General features: G+C 36.7%; 1 protein-coding gene across 1 annotated transcript in view; it reads left to right on the forward strand.

The window, feature by feature from the left end:
* The window catches only part of CFAP44 (cilia and flagella associated protein 44), a 132,393-nt gene that overhangs the window by 59,025 nt on the left and 57,993 nt on the right, over positions 1-15,375 (forward strand). The window contains exons 16-17 of the mRNA XM_060149045.1: positions 6,909-7,070; positions 8,131-8,361. Coding sequence (XP_060005028.1) covers positions 6,909-7,070; positions 8,131-8,361 — 393 coding nt within the window. The remainder of the gene's footprint in view (positions 1-6,908; positions 7,071-8,130; positions 8,362-15,375) is intronic.

Below are 15,375 nucleotides of genomic sequence, written 5' to 3' on the forward strand. Positions count from 1 at the left end.
TTGGATTTATCCTGTATGGGACTCTCTGTGCTTCCTGGACTTGATTAACTATTTCCTTTCCCATATTAGGGAAGTTTTCAACTATAATCTCTTCAAATATTTTCTCAGTCCCTTTCTTTTTCTCTTCTTCTTCTGGATCCCCTATAATTCGAATGTTGGTGCGTTTAATGTTGTCCCAGGGGTCTCTGAGACTGTCCTCAGTTCTTTTCAATCTTTTTTCTTTATTCTGCTCTGCAGTAGTTATTTCCACTATTTTATCTTCCAGGTCACTTATCCATTCTTCTGCCTCAGTTATTCTGCTATTGATCCCATCTAGAGTATTTTTAATTTCATTTATTGTGTTGTTCATCATTGCTTGTTTCATCTTTAGCTCTTCTAGGTCCTTGTTAAATGTTTCTTGCATTTTGTCTATTCTATTTCCAAGATTTTGGATCATCTTTACTATCATTATTCTGACTTCTTTTTCAGGTAGACTGCCTATTTCCTCTTCATTTGTTAGGTCTGGTGGGTTTTTATCTTGCTCCTTCATCTGCAGTGTGTTTTTCTGTCTTCTCATTTTGATTATCTTACTGTGTTTGGGGTCTCCTTTTTGCAGGCTGCAGATTCATAGTTCCCGTTGTTTTTGGTGTCTGTCCCCAGTGGCTAAAGTTGGTTCAGTGGGTTGTGTAGGCTTCCTGGTGGAGATAATGTGATTTTTACCATTCATTTTTTTAACATGCTGTATCATATTGAGTTTTGTGGTTATTGAACCATCCTTGCATCTCTGGAATAAATCCCACTTGATCATGCTGTATGATCCTTTTTATATATGATCTTTTCTACATATTGCTGAATTTTGTTTTCTAATATTTTGTTCAGGATTTTTGCTATTGACCTGTAATTTTCTTTTTTTTGTAGTGTATTTGGTTTTGGTATCAGGGTAATGGTGGCCTCATAGAATGAATTTGGAAGTGTTCAATTTTTTGGAACAGTTTGAGAAGGATAGGTATTAGATCTTTTTATATATTTGGTAGAATTCCCCTGTGAAGTCATCGACTTGTTTGCTGGGAGGTTTTTGATTACTAATTCAATTTCACTACTAGTGATTGGTCTGTTCAAATTGTATATTTCTTTCTGATTCAGTTTATGTAGATTGTATGTTTCTAGAAATTTATCCATTTCTTCTAGGTCATCCAATTTGTTAGCATATAACCTTTCACAGTATTCTGTTGTGATGTTTTTGTTTCTCTGTGATGTCAGTTCTAATTTCTCCTCTCTCATTTATTATTTTGTTTACTTGGGTCCTCTCTCTTTTCTTCTAAATGATCCTGGCTAAAAGATAATCAATTTTGTTCATGTTTTGTTAAAAAAAAAAAACAGCTCTTGATTTCATTGCTGTTTTCTGTTTTTTTGGGTCTCTATTTCCTCTCTGATCTTTATTTCCTTTCTTCTGCTGATTTCTTTTGGCTTTGTTTTCTTTTTGTAATTCCTTTAGGTGGTTGGTTAGGTTATTTGATATTTTTCTTGTTTCTTGAAATAGGCGTGCATCACTATAAACTTCATCTTAGAACTGCTTTTGCTGTGTCCATAGCTTTTGGAAAGTTGTGTTTTTATTTCCATTTGTCTCATGATATTTGCTGATTTCCTCTTTGATTTATTCATTGGCCCTTTGGTTTTTCAGTAGCATGTTGTTTAGACCCCACATATTTGTGTTTTTGCCAATTTTCTTCGTGTAATTGATTTCTAATTTCATACCATGTTGTTGGAAAAAGTGCTTGATATCATTTCTGTTCTATTAAATTTGTTGAGACTTGTTTTGTGGCCTAGCATGTGTTCTGTCCTAGAGAAAGTGCCATGTGCACTTGACAATAATATGTATTCTGCGGTTTGGGGATGGAATGTTCTATATTTATCTATTAAGTCCAACTGGTCTAATGTGTCATTAAAAACCACCACTTCCTTATTGATTTTCTGTCTGGATGATCTGTCCATTGACATTAGTGGGGTGTTAAAGTTCCCCTACTATTATTGTATTATTGTCAATTTTTTCCTTCATGTCTGTTAATATTTGCCTTATATTTTTAGGTGCTCCTATATTAGGTGCATATGTTTTTTAGAAACATTTAAAAAATATTTATTTATTTATTTGGCTGTGCTGGGTCTTAGTTGCAGCATGCAGGATCTTTAGTTGTGGCCTGCAGGAACTTCACTGTGGCATGTGGGATCTGGTTCTCTGACCAGGGATTGAACCTGGGTCTCCTACATTGGGAGTGCAGAGCCTAAGCTGCTGGACCACCAGGGAAGTCCCAGATGCATATATGTTAATGAATGTTATATTCTCTTCCTGTATTGATCCCTTAATCACTGCATAGTGCCCTTCTTTGTCTTTTGTGTAAAATTTGTTTTAAGGTCTGCTTTGTCCTATATGAGTATTGCTACCCCAGCTTTCTTGTCATTTCCATTTGCATGAAATATATTTTTCCGTCCCCTCATTTTCAGTCTCTGTGTGTCTTTAGCTTTGAAGTCAGTCTTTTGTAAGCAGCATATGGATGGGTCTTTTTTTAAAAGACCCAATGAGCCACCCATAATTCTTTGTTGAAGTATTTGGTCCATTGACATTTAAAGTAGTTATTTATAGGCATGTACTTATTGCTATTTTGTTACTTGTTTTCTGGCTGTTTTTGTAGTTCTTCTGTGTTCTTTTAGTTTCTTCACTTGTGGTTTATCCTGTTTGGGAATCTCTGTGCTTCCTTTACCTGGATATCTATTTCCTTCTGCAGGTTTGGGAAGTTTTCAGCCATAATTTCATCAAATAGATTATCAACCCCTTTCTCTCTCTCTCTTCTCCTTCTCGGATCTCTATAATGGGAATGTTAGTATGCTTGATGGTGTCCCAGAGGTCCCTTAAACTATCCTCATTTAAAATTTTTTTTTCTTTTTGCTATTCTGATTGGGTGATTTCCATTATTCTTCCTTCAAGATCACTTATGCTTTCTTCTGTATCACTTAGTTTGCTCTAATTCCTTCTAGTGTGTTTTTCATTTGTTACTGTATTCTTCAGCTCTGATTATTTTTAATATTTTTCTAGTTTTTGTTAAAATTCTCACGTGTTCATCTATTCTTTTTTCAAATTCAGTTAGCATATGTATTACTAATGCTTTGAGCTCTTTATCTGGTAAATTGTTTCTGTTTCATTAATCGTTTTTTTTTTAAGGGTTTTTTCCCTTGTTCTTTTGTTTGTAACAAATTCCTCTGTCCTCTCATTTTGTTTAACTTTCTCTGTCTCTACTCCTACTTTTTCCAAAATTTCACACTGGTTTTTTCTGTCGTATAAATGACAGATCTTCCATATTTTCTAGCTTAAAAAAATCTCTCCAGGCTGTATTTTACAGATTTCTTCTCATATTTTCTACTGACTAGTAATCTCTTCAGTTATCTGGTGTTAAAGCCATCCTTTGTGATCTTATTTTCAACTTCTGTATTTTTTAGTTCTTGAAGTTTTATTTGGTTGTTTGTCATATTTGTGTTGTTAGTTTTATATTTTTTTTGCTTCCTGTGGATACTTCTATATTCCTTTACATATAGTAAGCATAATTGTTTTTTGGACTGAGTCTGTTAATTTCAACATCTGAAGTCTTTATGGATTTTTTTGGTATTTGTTTTGTTGACTCTCACTTTTGATGTCTTATTTCTAATGTGTCTGGTTATTTTATCTTCATGGATATGGATTGACCATATCTTCACTGAATGAATAAATGAATACCCTTTTCTGTACTCAAAAAAATTCTATTCTGAGGAGAAAAGTGTGAAAGGATACACATCAACTTTTTAGCATTCATTATATATGTTTGGGGTCAGGGAGAGAAGTGTAATAGTTAACTTTTATTTCATTTGTGACAATACTTATTACTTTTATGACTTGACTCATAAAATACAAACACAGCTCCTCTGAGGCTCTTGTAACTTGGCTATATCACCTTCTATCTTTTTATATTGCCGTTATCATCTGACCACCTGGTCAAGCCTGCCCCTTTATTAAAATTTTGAGAATATGGTTATCTTTCTCTTTATCCGAAGTGTAAATAATTATACTGAATGATATTAACACCATGTGCCTAGTCAATCAAATCACATCAGCCTCTGAGCTTCTTGACCTCTTCATTTCCCATGACCTTTACAGTTTATCCACACACGTTCACAGCCATCCACTGGGCACTATTACCACAGTTTATTAGTTTACTAGGACCTCCATAACAAAATACCACAGTCTGGGTGGCTTAAAGAACAGGGATTTATTTTCTCACAGTTCTTTAGGCTAGAAGTTTAAGATCAAGGTGCTGACAGGTTTGATTTCTTCTGAGACCTCTCTCCTTGCCTTGCAGATGGCCACCTTCTCACTGTGTCCTCACATGATTTTTCCTCTGTGTCCTAATCTCCCCTTCTTATAAGGACACCAGTCCTATTGGATTAGGACCCACCCTAACAACTGTATTGTAACATAATTACCTGCTTAAAGGCCCCATCTCCAAATACAGTCACATTCTGAGATACTGGGGGTTAGGACTTCTGCATAAGAATTTGGAGGGACATGATTCAGACTACAACGTCTTGTAAGAACTCAACTTTAAAAGTCTACTATTCTGATATCTCACATTCTAACCTCAACCTCTCTTCTCTCCAGCCTGTTAACTTAGCTACTTCTGCTCTACTTGTTCTCTGAAGTCACAGGCACCCCTTGTTCATTCACCATTTGCTTTTCCTCACTCATTAGTCCACTCTTGTCTTAAGTTCCCCTATATCCGGCTTAAATGTAATGATTCTTTTCAGTAGGGTTCAATAGCACTCTTCCAATGCCTTGAGCTCCCTTCTCTTTTTTTCATACACTTCTGGCAAAAATCCATCCCTGAATGCCCCCAACTGATTTGTATTTGCCTACAGTGATTACCAAGGGCAGCTGGAGGTAGTCATACATCAGAGAAGATTAGCTTCTCCATAATTTAGTGACTCAAATGGCCTCAACACAATTCATGGTATGGCTTAGCAATCCTATGACATTGTTCTTATCAATTCTCTTTCACCCACAATGAACACTTAAAAACTTCTCCTCTCCTCAAAGCTTCAAGCCTCCCACTAGTTCGCTCACTCTCATTCTCAGCATCACTTATTTCATAGAGTAGGAGCCCTCTGCCAGGAGCTCCTTTAACTTCCCACTACCAAACGTAAAATCCTGTTACCTCTTCATGTACCTGCTCCTCTTCCCTTTTTTTTTTTTTTTTTTTTTTTTACAATAGAGGTGCTGTGTGCCTTCCTACTTGAGGCCAATTCTCCCTTGTGACCTTTGGATTCTACTCCCACTTTTTTCAACATTTCACACATTTATTTTCTCTTTTCTGTCATATAAATTTAACCTTACTTGTTAAATGGATTATTTCCATCAGTATTTAAATATATTCAAAACTCTCATGTATAAAAAATAAATTCCTTGACTTCATGTTCTCCTCCAGTCACTGCTCCATGTTTCTCCTCCCAATTTTCTTAAGGGGATTGTTTATTCCCACGAACTGCATTTCCTTACACCTACTCCGTCCTTTACACATTCTTACGAGTTTCTTGTGTCTCATAATTCCACCAGATCAGCTCCTCTAAAGATACCGGTGGTATCCATTTAACAGTTTTAGTTCTTATCTTCTTGCCCTCTTAGCCTCAATTGACCTTGTTGAGCCTCACTTCCTCTTTGAAATACCATCTTTGTTTGATTTGGGGGACATTATGCTCTCCTTGTTCCTTCTCTTACATCTTGTCACTCCTTCTCAGTCTCTCTTACTCAGCCGTTGAGTGTTGTTTCCCCGAGGCTGTGTCCCCGTCTCTCTTCTCACTCTGTTCTCTTCACCTAGGTGATACCACCAAGGCCACAACTTTCTTAAAAGCCCAAATGTGCCACATGATATTTGCACATGGTATGTCCTTTACATAGCATGCTCCCTCAAACCCTCCCCTAAGTCATTATAAAACTATCTTCTACTCATCCTTCACCTTGAGACTTAGGTACCACCTTCTCAGGAAGCCTTGTACAACCTCCTTACTCTTGTGGTATCTCTGCAACACTTACTGCAGTTATAATTTACATTTATTTATATGATTTGTTAAATGACAGGCTCTCCCATTGGAGGTAAGCTTCATGATGGCAGAGACAATCCCTATTTTTCTTGTTATAATTTTGCCTCTAGCCCTCTACAAAATTCTGAACACATAATAGGTATATAATAAGTATAGAATAGAATAACTGAATGAATAAACATTTCAAATAAACATTTTGAATAACGTTTCTGTAGACTATCAAGATGGGGATTTCCCACACATGGTTAAATACATGATTTTGGACTGGACTAGAGAGATTAATCTGCAGTCTAATTGCTTGTGAGTGGTAATGAAGCCTTGATTGGCTATAAGATTTCCCAGGGCATGTTTATGGAGAGAAAGAAGAGGGAAGTGAACAAAAATCTTGGGGACATCCACATTAAATGAACTCAGGCAGAGAGAGGATGATCAGTCAAAGGAGGCTGAGGTTGTATATGCCATTCACATACTGCAGATTTTCCTTGGCAGTCCTAATTTTAATATTCTGCTGTTTGGGATAACATTTCACAACCAAATTTTGGCTCAGAAAATATGGCATCTATAAGGGAAATGAATCTAAATCTAATTTTAACACTTAACTCATTAATTAATGATATAATTGTACTAATAATTGTGTATAGTGATTAATAAGATTGACTAAGTTCCTCACTGTGGTTATTACTGGTAATAAGTATCTTTTAAAAATGGCTAATATACATAGCAATTATAGTTTCCCTGGTTTAAAATCTTTATGAACTGTGCTTCTAAAAATTTGCCTAAATGTAAATGATATGTTTTAATTTTGTTTTTAGCCTGAAAGTACTTTACTGATTATTTGTGAGAATGACTATGTTCTTGAAGCTCCATTTCCAACTATAAAGGAGGAGGAGGAGGACCATGATGTAGTTTCCTATGAAATCAAAGACATGTGTATAAAATGTTTCCATTTCTCAAGTATCAAATCTAAGATTCTGGTACGAAATACCCTTGAAGCATTGTCTTCTAATTTTTTTTCTTTCTTAGAATATAAAATATCCTGTGTTAAGTGCTGGGAAAATACGAAGAAGAAGAATAAGACATAGACTTTTACTTTAAGGAGCTTATTTGGTAGAAAGCAGCTTATTGTATTAGAAGGTGGTAATGAGTAGATATTAAAATCACAGTGCAAAGAAAAGAATTTTAGGGGCACGCAGAGGAAAGAATATATGATTCTGATAGAGGGGTGAGAGGAGGTCAAGGATGACTTCATGGAGGTGATATTTAGTATTTAAAGAATGGGAAGGATTTTGACAGGTTGAAAATGAGGAGGAAGGCAATAAAAGCTGGGAGAACATCCTGAGGGAAGGCAGAGTTGCAAGAGTTTTGGAGTTTTCGAGAAATGAAGAATGGACCATGAAGCAGAGGGATGCAATTTGTGGAGGGGTGTGACAGGAGTCTGTGACCACCACATGGAACCCCTTAAATGTTAGCCAAGATGTTTTAATTTAATTTTGGGGCCATTGGAATCCATTTTGAATTTTTGAGGAGACGATTGATGTGATGAGATCATATAAATTTGGAACTTAATTCTAAGAGGTAAATGGAATAAAGAGGTAAAAGATGGGAGGTAGGGATGCCAGTGCTAGGGGGCTTTTGCAGTAGCCAGTTGATAGAGGCTGAGGGCCTAAATCACTGTACCGCTAAAGATAGAGCCAGGTTCCCCCGTGGACTATGTCAATCCACCAAATTCATGGATTGACAGTGATAGGCTCTGAGAGAAGCTATATTTAACTTCTCTATTAGGAAAAAAAAGGCAAAATAATTTCTGTAAAACCAGTATCAATAGGAGTTATGAAGAAAGTCATTCCAAAGATTTGAAAATTTTAACAATAAAAATATATTCCCAACTTGATAATAATCTTTAAATGACATTATTTGTTACATTAGAGCTGTAAATTTTTCTAGGACTCTGTCTTCCTCCTACTTTCTTTAATAATAGTGTGAATGAATGAATGAATTACAGTTTTTTTTATCTCAATATCTCTTTTGCACAAGAGATTAATAGAAATTGCAAAGAGAAAGAAACAAAAGGAGTTGAAGGAGAAGGAAAGGGAAGAAAGGAGGAAAAGCCTAGAAGCAGAGATGGGAGAAGATGGAGAAAAGGAACTCCAGGAGGAAGAGGAGGAGGAGGAGGAGGAACCATTACCCGAAATCTTTATTCCTTTAACCCCCTGTCACATCCTCTGTGGATTTTACTCTGGGCCAGGGAAGTTCTGGGTTTCTTTGGTAAGTAATAATGTAATAAATTTTTATCTCAACCCTAATCTAATTATAGGTATTATTTTCCATCACTTTCTTACTTCCTTACTCTATGGTAAGACTTCAGCTATTAACTACTACCGAAGGTGTGAATTTTGATGAATGAATGTGTTTGTTTTTATATCATCTTAATATGTTTTATAAGTCTACTTATTGTATCTGTTATCTATGACAATCACACATTTCAGAAGGTCAAAGGGGAGGAGAATTAAAGGTAGAAGGGCAAAGGGCTAAGGGGTTTTCCAGCTGTGTTTATCATTTTAAAATTTTGAATATGATGGCAGCACAGTCCACTAGACTTTTGCTTACCTTTCATTATCTACAACTATGCTGTGTGGCTGCATGGAAGTCTGGGAAGCTGACTGTTTTTAGATGGTCACATTGCCCCCCTGAGTGAAATTGGGACTTGGCTAATAAGGAAGAAGAGAAAAATGCGAGACAAGTACCTGCAAATGTTACAATAATGTGACAGTTACATCCCCTATATATTTTCTACCCTTATAAAATATTTTATTTATCTATTGCAAACAAGATTTCCTTCATTATGAATTTGTCACAAATTTCAATTCCATTCACCAAAAAAGTACTCTTTCACATATACTTTTTTTTTTCACATATACTTTTATGTCAATTATTATCTCTAATTCATAATTGGTATCAGATCTTTGGCCAGGCCAGGAGACTGCCTAGCTGAGTACTGTTGCTATAAGGAGTGATGAGAGTTAACTCCATTCCTCTTCAACAGTTCTTAGAAATACATCTTTGATGGCAACTTCTAAGGAGACAAGCAGCAAGAAGGATAGGAAGTAGTGATGGAGGCACATTAGGATTCCATGTATTAGTGCCTTGACCTTTTATCTTCTGTGCTTCATGAAACAATTATCGATGGCTACTGTTGTGTGGGGTTCATGGGGTAAAGGAATAATTAAGACATGATCCTGCCTTCTGAAAGTTCCCTCATATCATGAGGGAGAGAAGCACAGAAACAACTGTACAGTAATATGATAGAGTTCTAGTGTCCTTGAAACATATGCAAGAATTATTAATTATTTGACAAACTTTTTTTTTTCTTTTTTTGCGGTACGCGGGCCTCTCACTGTTGTGGCCTCTCCCGTTGCGGAGCACAGGCTCCGGACGTGCATGCTCAGCGGCCATGGCTTGTGGCCATGGCTTACGGCCCCAGCCACTCCGTGGCATGTGGGATCTTCCTGGACCGGGACATGAACCCGTGTCCCCTGCATCGGCAGGCGGACTCTCAACCACTGCGCCACCAGGGAAGCCCTGACAAACATATTTAATGCTTACCTTTAGGGGTGCCAGATAAGTATTACATGGGACATACTTATACTAAAAACATATTTGTTGTTTATCTGAAATTCAAATTAACTGTGCATCCTGCATTTAAAAACTTTTTTCCTGGTTTTACTGAGATATAATTGACAGGCAGCTTTGTATAATTTAAGGTATATAGCATAATGATTTGACTTGCATGTATCATGAAATGATTACCACAATAAGTTTAGTTAACATTCATTCTGTATTTTTATTTGCTAAATCTGGAAACCTGCTTATTATATACCAGTCACCATTCTAAGTGACCACCCTATAAAATAAGCACTCTTCATAATTTGCATTTTACATAAGAAGAAACCAAGGAGTGGAGAGGTTAGGTAACTTATCTGAGGTTGTATAATTAATGAGGGGTGGAACCAGGATCTGGACTCAGGCAGTCTGGGTCTAGAGTCCACACTCTTAACCATTAAACTACACCAGCATACAAGGTCAAGGCATAGTTCAGAAGAAGTGACACTAACCCTGCTTGACTCAACTATTTGCCAACTCTGTGCCTGTATCCAAGCAGATGCTGCAGAAAACCAGTCTCATTTTGAAGGCACGACCACAGTTCTCAAATCAGTACTCACAGTGCAGGCTGGTTCTACTGCCCAGCCATGTTCACTTTCCCACTTTCCAAACTATCGCTTTAATTCTTCTCCCATCAATCATTTTGTACCTTCCCTCAACTTCTAATGATAACTTTATCTCACATTTCTTTTCTTTTTCCTTTTCCTTTTTTTCATTTTTTTCTTTTCCCCACTGAGTGGCTTACAGGATCTTAGTTCCCTGACCAGGGATTGAACCCAGGCCCCGGCAGTGAAAGCACAGAGTCCTAACCACTGGACTGCCAAGGAATTCCCATCTCACATTTCACTGAGAAAATGAAATAAAAACAATCAGATGGAATTTCCTTATCTTGTCTTAATGAGATCTAATGTCCTATGGAGATCCATACAAGTTTGTCTGCTACTGTTAACAATTGGTGAATGGTCCCCTGCAACTTTCCAAGGACACTATTCCAAATGGCCTCTTGATCCCATCCCCTCTCACTTTCTCAAAGATTTTACTTCTGAAATAAACTGGCTGGTCTCCTGTATCTTCAACCTCTCTCTGTTTACTCATTTCTTATCGTCAGCACATAAACATGCTCCTAGTACTTGATTTTTTTCTTTCACATCTCTTTTCTTCTCATCCACTTCTCCTTTATAGGAAAACTTGAAAGAATTGTCTGTAGTCACTGGCTTCATTTCTTCACATCCTATTTGGTTTTTAACACATTCCAGTCAGGTTTCTAGCTCCACCACTTGAAGTCATCAAAGATTTTCCTACTGCCAAGCTCAGTGGTCACTTCTCTGTCCATTTGACCTCTCAAAAACATTTGATAAAGTTAACCCTCCATTCTTCTTAAAGCATTTTCTTTTTTGGCTTCCATGACACCACCATCTGCTGGCCACTCCTTTTTAGACTCTTTTGCTGGCTTCTTATATGTTGAACTAGCTTTGAACTTTGAAGTACTCTAGGATGTGGTCTTGGGTGCCCTCTTTCTTGCTAGATGATTTTATCTGGTCCCAAGATTTTAAATATCAAATATATGCCAATAAATTTCATTTTTATCTTTAGTCTTGACCTCTCCTCTCATATTCGGACTTGTATGTCCAACTTGACATCACTACTTGGCACCTCAAAATGGACATGTCCAAAATATAACTTTTTTTTAATATTTATTTTTATTTTGGCTGCTCTGGGTTTTAGTCATGGCACATGGAATCTTTAGTTGCGGCATGTGGGATCTTTAGTTGCATCACGTGGGATCTTTAGTTGCGGCATGTGGACTTCTTAGTTGTGGTGTGCGGACTTCTTAGTTGCAGTATGTGGACTTCTTAGTTGTGGCATGCATGCAGGATCTAGTTCCCCAACCAGGGATTGAACCTGGGCCCCTTGAATTGGGAGCACAGAGTCTTACCCACTGTACCACCAGGGAAATCCCCAAAATATAACTTTTAAATCACACTTGCCCTGTGCAAACCTGCTCCATCTCCATTTCAGTAAATGGGACAACCATCCATCCAGTTACTAAGCCAAAACTCTGAGAGTTGTTAATGATTATTTTCTTGCCTTTACCTTTGATATTCTTATTTCAAAGTATGTCTTTTGTAAGCAGCACATGGCTAGGCTTTTCTTTTTAATCCTGTAGTAAAATCTTTATTTTAATAGAACGCTGTGTCCTGTTATATTTAATGTAATGGCTAATATATTTTAGATTAAATCTACCATCTTATTATTTCTGTTTATCACACCAATTCTACGTTTGGTTTTTCACCTTCTATCAGATGATTAGGTAGTTTCCCCCCCAATTTTCCTCCTCTATTAGGTTATTAGTTATACTTTTTTTTTTTTACTATTTTGTTTTTAGTGGTGATGCTAAAGGTCATAGTATATATCCTTAATTTAATATAATTTGATACAAATTTATTCTTTTACTAGCTCTAGAGAAAAAAGATCTTAGGGCACTTTAGTGTTGTGTATCCTCCCCCTCACCTCATTGTCACATTTTATATATATATATACATATATATATATATACACACATATATATATACATATATATATATATATACACACACATACACACACACACACATATATATGTATATATAAGTTTGGGGTTTTTTTTTTGCCTTGTGCCTATTTTGCCTTTAAAACTTTTAGTTCTTCTGTATATTTTCTTTTTAAAACTTTGATATCTTATCATCTTTTGTCTTCCATTCTGCCATCTATATCTTTTTTTTTTAATTTATTTTTGGCTACATTGGGTTTTTGTAGCTGTGCGGGGGCTACTCTTCGTTGCAGTGCGCAGGCTTCTCATTGTGGTAGCTTCTCTGTTGCAGAGCATATCCTCTAGGTGTGCGGGCTTCAGTAGTTGTAGCATGCAGGCTCAGTAGTTGTGGCTTGCGGGCTCTAGAGCACAGGCTCAGTAGTTGTGGTGCACGAGCTTAGTTGCTCTGTTGCTCCACGGCATGTGAGATCTTCCTGGACCAGGGATCAAACCTGTGTCCCCTGCATTGGCAGGTGGATTCTTAACCACTGCACTACCAGGGAAGCCCTATGTACATCTTTTTATTGTTATTTTTTGTTACCTATGCATCTTTTTTTCTCTTGTTGCTTTGAAGATTTTGTGTTAAAAGGTGTAACTTCTTTTTTTTTTTATTGAAGTACAGTTGATTTACAGTGTTGTGCCAGTCTCTGTTGTACAGCAACGTGACTCAGTTATATACATGCAGACTTTTTTTTTTCATATTCTTTTCCATTATGGTTTATCACAGGATATTGAATATAGTTCCCTGTGCTATACAGTAGGACCTTGTTGTTTATCCATCCTGTATATAATAGTTTACATCTGCTAATCCCACACTCCCAGTTCTTCCCTCTCCCACCCTCCTCCCCCTTGGCAACTACAAGTCTGAACTCTATGTCTGAGTCTGTTTCTGTTTTGTAGCTAGGTTCATTTGTGCCATATTTTAGATTCCACATATAAGTGATATCCTATGGTATTTGTCTTTCTTTTTTTTGACTTCAGTTAGTATGATAATCTCTAGTTTCATCCATGTTGCTGTAAATGGCATTATTTCATTCTTTTTTATGGCCGAGTAGTATTCCACTGTATATATGTACCACATCTTCTTTATCCATTCATCTGTCAGTGGACATTTAGGTTGTTTCCATGTTTGGGCTATTGTGAATAGTGCTGCTATGAACATAGGGGTGCATGTACCTTTTGAATTATAGTATTGTCTGTGTGTATGCCCAGGAGTGGGATTGCTGGATCGTATGGTAATTATATTTTTAGTTTTCTGAGCAACCTCCATACTGTTTTCCATAGTGGCTGCCCCAACTTACATTTCCACCAACAGTGTAGGAGGGTTCCCTTTTCTCCACACCCTCTCTAGCATTTGTTATTTGTAGACTTTTAATGATGGCCATTCTGACAGGTGTGAGGTGATACCTCATTGTAGTTTTGATTTGCATTTCTCTAGTAATTAGTGATGTTGAGCATCTTTTTATGTGCCTGCTAGCCATCTATATGTCTTCTTTGGAGAAATGTCTATTTAGGTCTTCTGCCCATTTTTTGATTGGGTTGTTTGTTTTTTTGTTGTTGAGTTGTATGAGCTGTTTGTATATTTTGGAGATTAAGCCCTTGTCTGTCACATCATTTGCAAATATTTTCTCCCATTCCATAGGTTGTCTTTTTTTTTTATGGTTTCCTTTGCTGTGCAAAAGCTTGTAAGTTTGATTAGGTCCCATTTGTTTATTTTTGTTTTTATTTCTGTCACCTTGGGAGACTGACCTAAGAAAACATTGGTATGATTTATGTCAGAGAATGTTTTGCTTATGCTCTCTTCTGGGAGTTTTATGGTGTAATGTTAAAAGATGTAAATTCTTCATATATCTTCCTTGTGGGTCATTGCATTTCTTGTACTTCAATACATTTGTATTCAGTTTTTAGAAAATTCTCAGACATTTATCAACCACAGTACTGCTTCTGGTCCACCTTTTTAGTCTCTTCTTGTGGGATTCTAATTTTGTGTATATTAATCATTATCATTATGTCCCATGTAGATCTTACACTCCTTTTTAAAAAATTTTACATCTGTATTTTCTCTCTCCTGCCTTACTCTATTTTTTCTGATTCTGTTCCAGCTTCATAACTCTAGTTTTAGCTGTGTCTAGTTGCTTTTAAACCAATCTATTGAATTCTAATTTTTGTCATTTTATTTTTCAGTTCTAGAATTTTTATTTTTTCCATTATCTACTTTTTTATAGACCCTAGTTGACTTCTTTCTGTATTGCCTTCAAAGGCCTTAAATATATTAATCAGAGTTATTTTGAAGTCCATTTTGAAAACACCTCTATCACTATTTCTTGTACTTTTGTTTCTTTGGTCTGTTTTTTCTTTTGATTTTCAATCAAGACTTTTCTTTGTTAGTATACCTAGTTTGTTTTTTTTTTTTATAATTGAACGCTGGATCTTGTCTGTCAAAAACTGTAGCATCAGCTTCAGTTTCTGTATATTGCTGTTGTCTCCTGAAATTTATTTTTAGTTCTGGAAAGCAACTAAAAATCCTAGATCAGTTTCATCCAGTCAGTGATTGAGATGACTTGAAATTAGGTTTTACTTCCTACGAGGTCCAGTCTATTTCTGGTTTATCCATATGTGTGGGATATAGTGCTCCAGGGTTGCAATGGAAAGCCCAGTGGAAGGTGTGTTTACAATGGCTCCTTCTTCTTGGAGGACCCTGGGAATTCTTTGCCTTTCCCTAAGCCCATGACACTACAGATTGCTCCGCTCAATTTCTTAACCTCTCAGCTGCCACTTTCAGAACTGGCAGTTGCCTTAGGGAGAAAAAAAATCTCCTGGACTGGAAATCTCTGAAAACCATGATCTACAAAACTCTATTGTTAAATACTGCTTATGCCGAATAATCCTTAAAATAAAATGGAATTCAGTATGTAGATAGAAATGATATCTCTTGGGCTTCCCTGGTGGCGCAGTGTTTGAGAGTCCACCTGCCGATGCAGGGGACATGGGTTTGTGCCCTGGTCCGGGAAGATCCCACATGCCGTGGAGCGGCTGGGCCCGTGAGCCAT

This window comes from Lagenorhynchus albirostris, chromosome 5, assembly GCF_949774975.1.
Source record: "Lagenorhynchus albirostris chromosome 5, mLagAlb1.1, whole genome shotgun sequence".
Lineage (NCBI taxonomy): Eukaryota > Metazoa > Chordata > Mammalia > Artiodactyla > Delphinidae > Lagenorhynchus > Lagenorhynchus albirostris.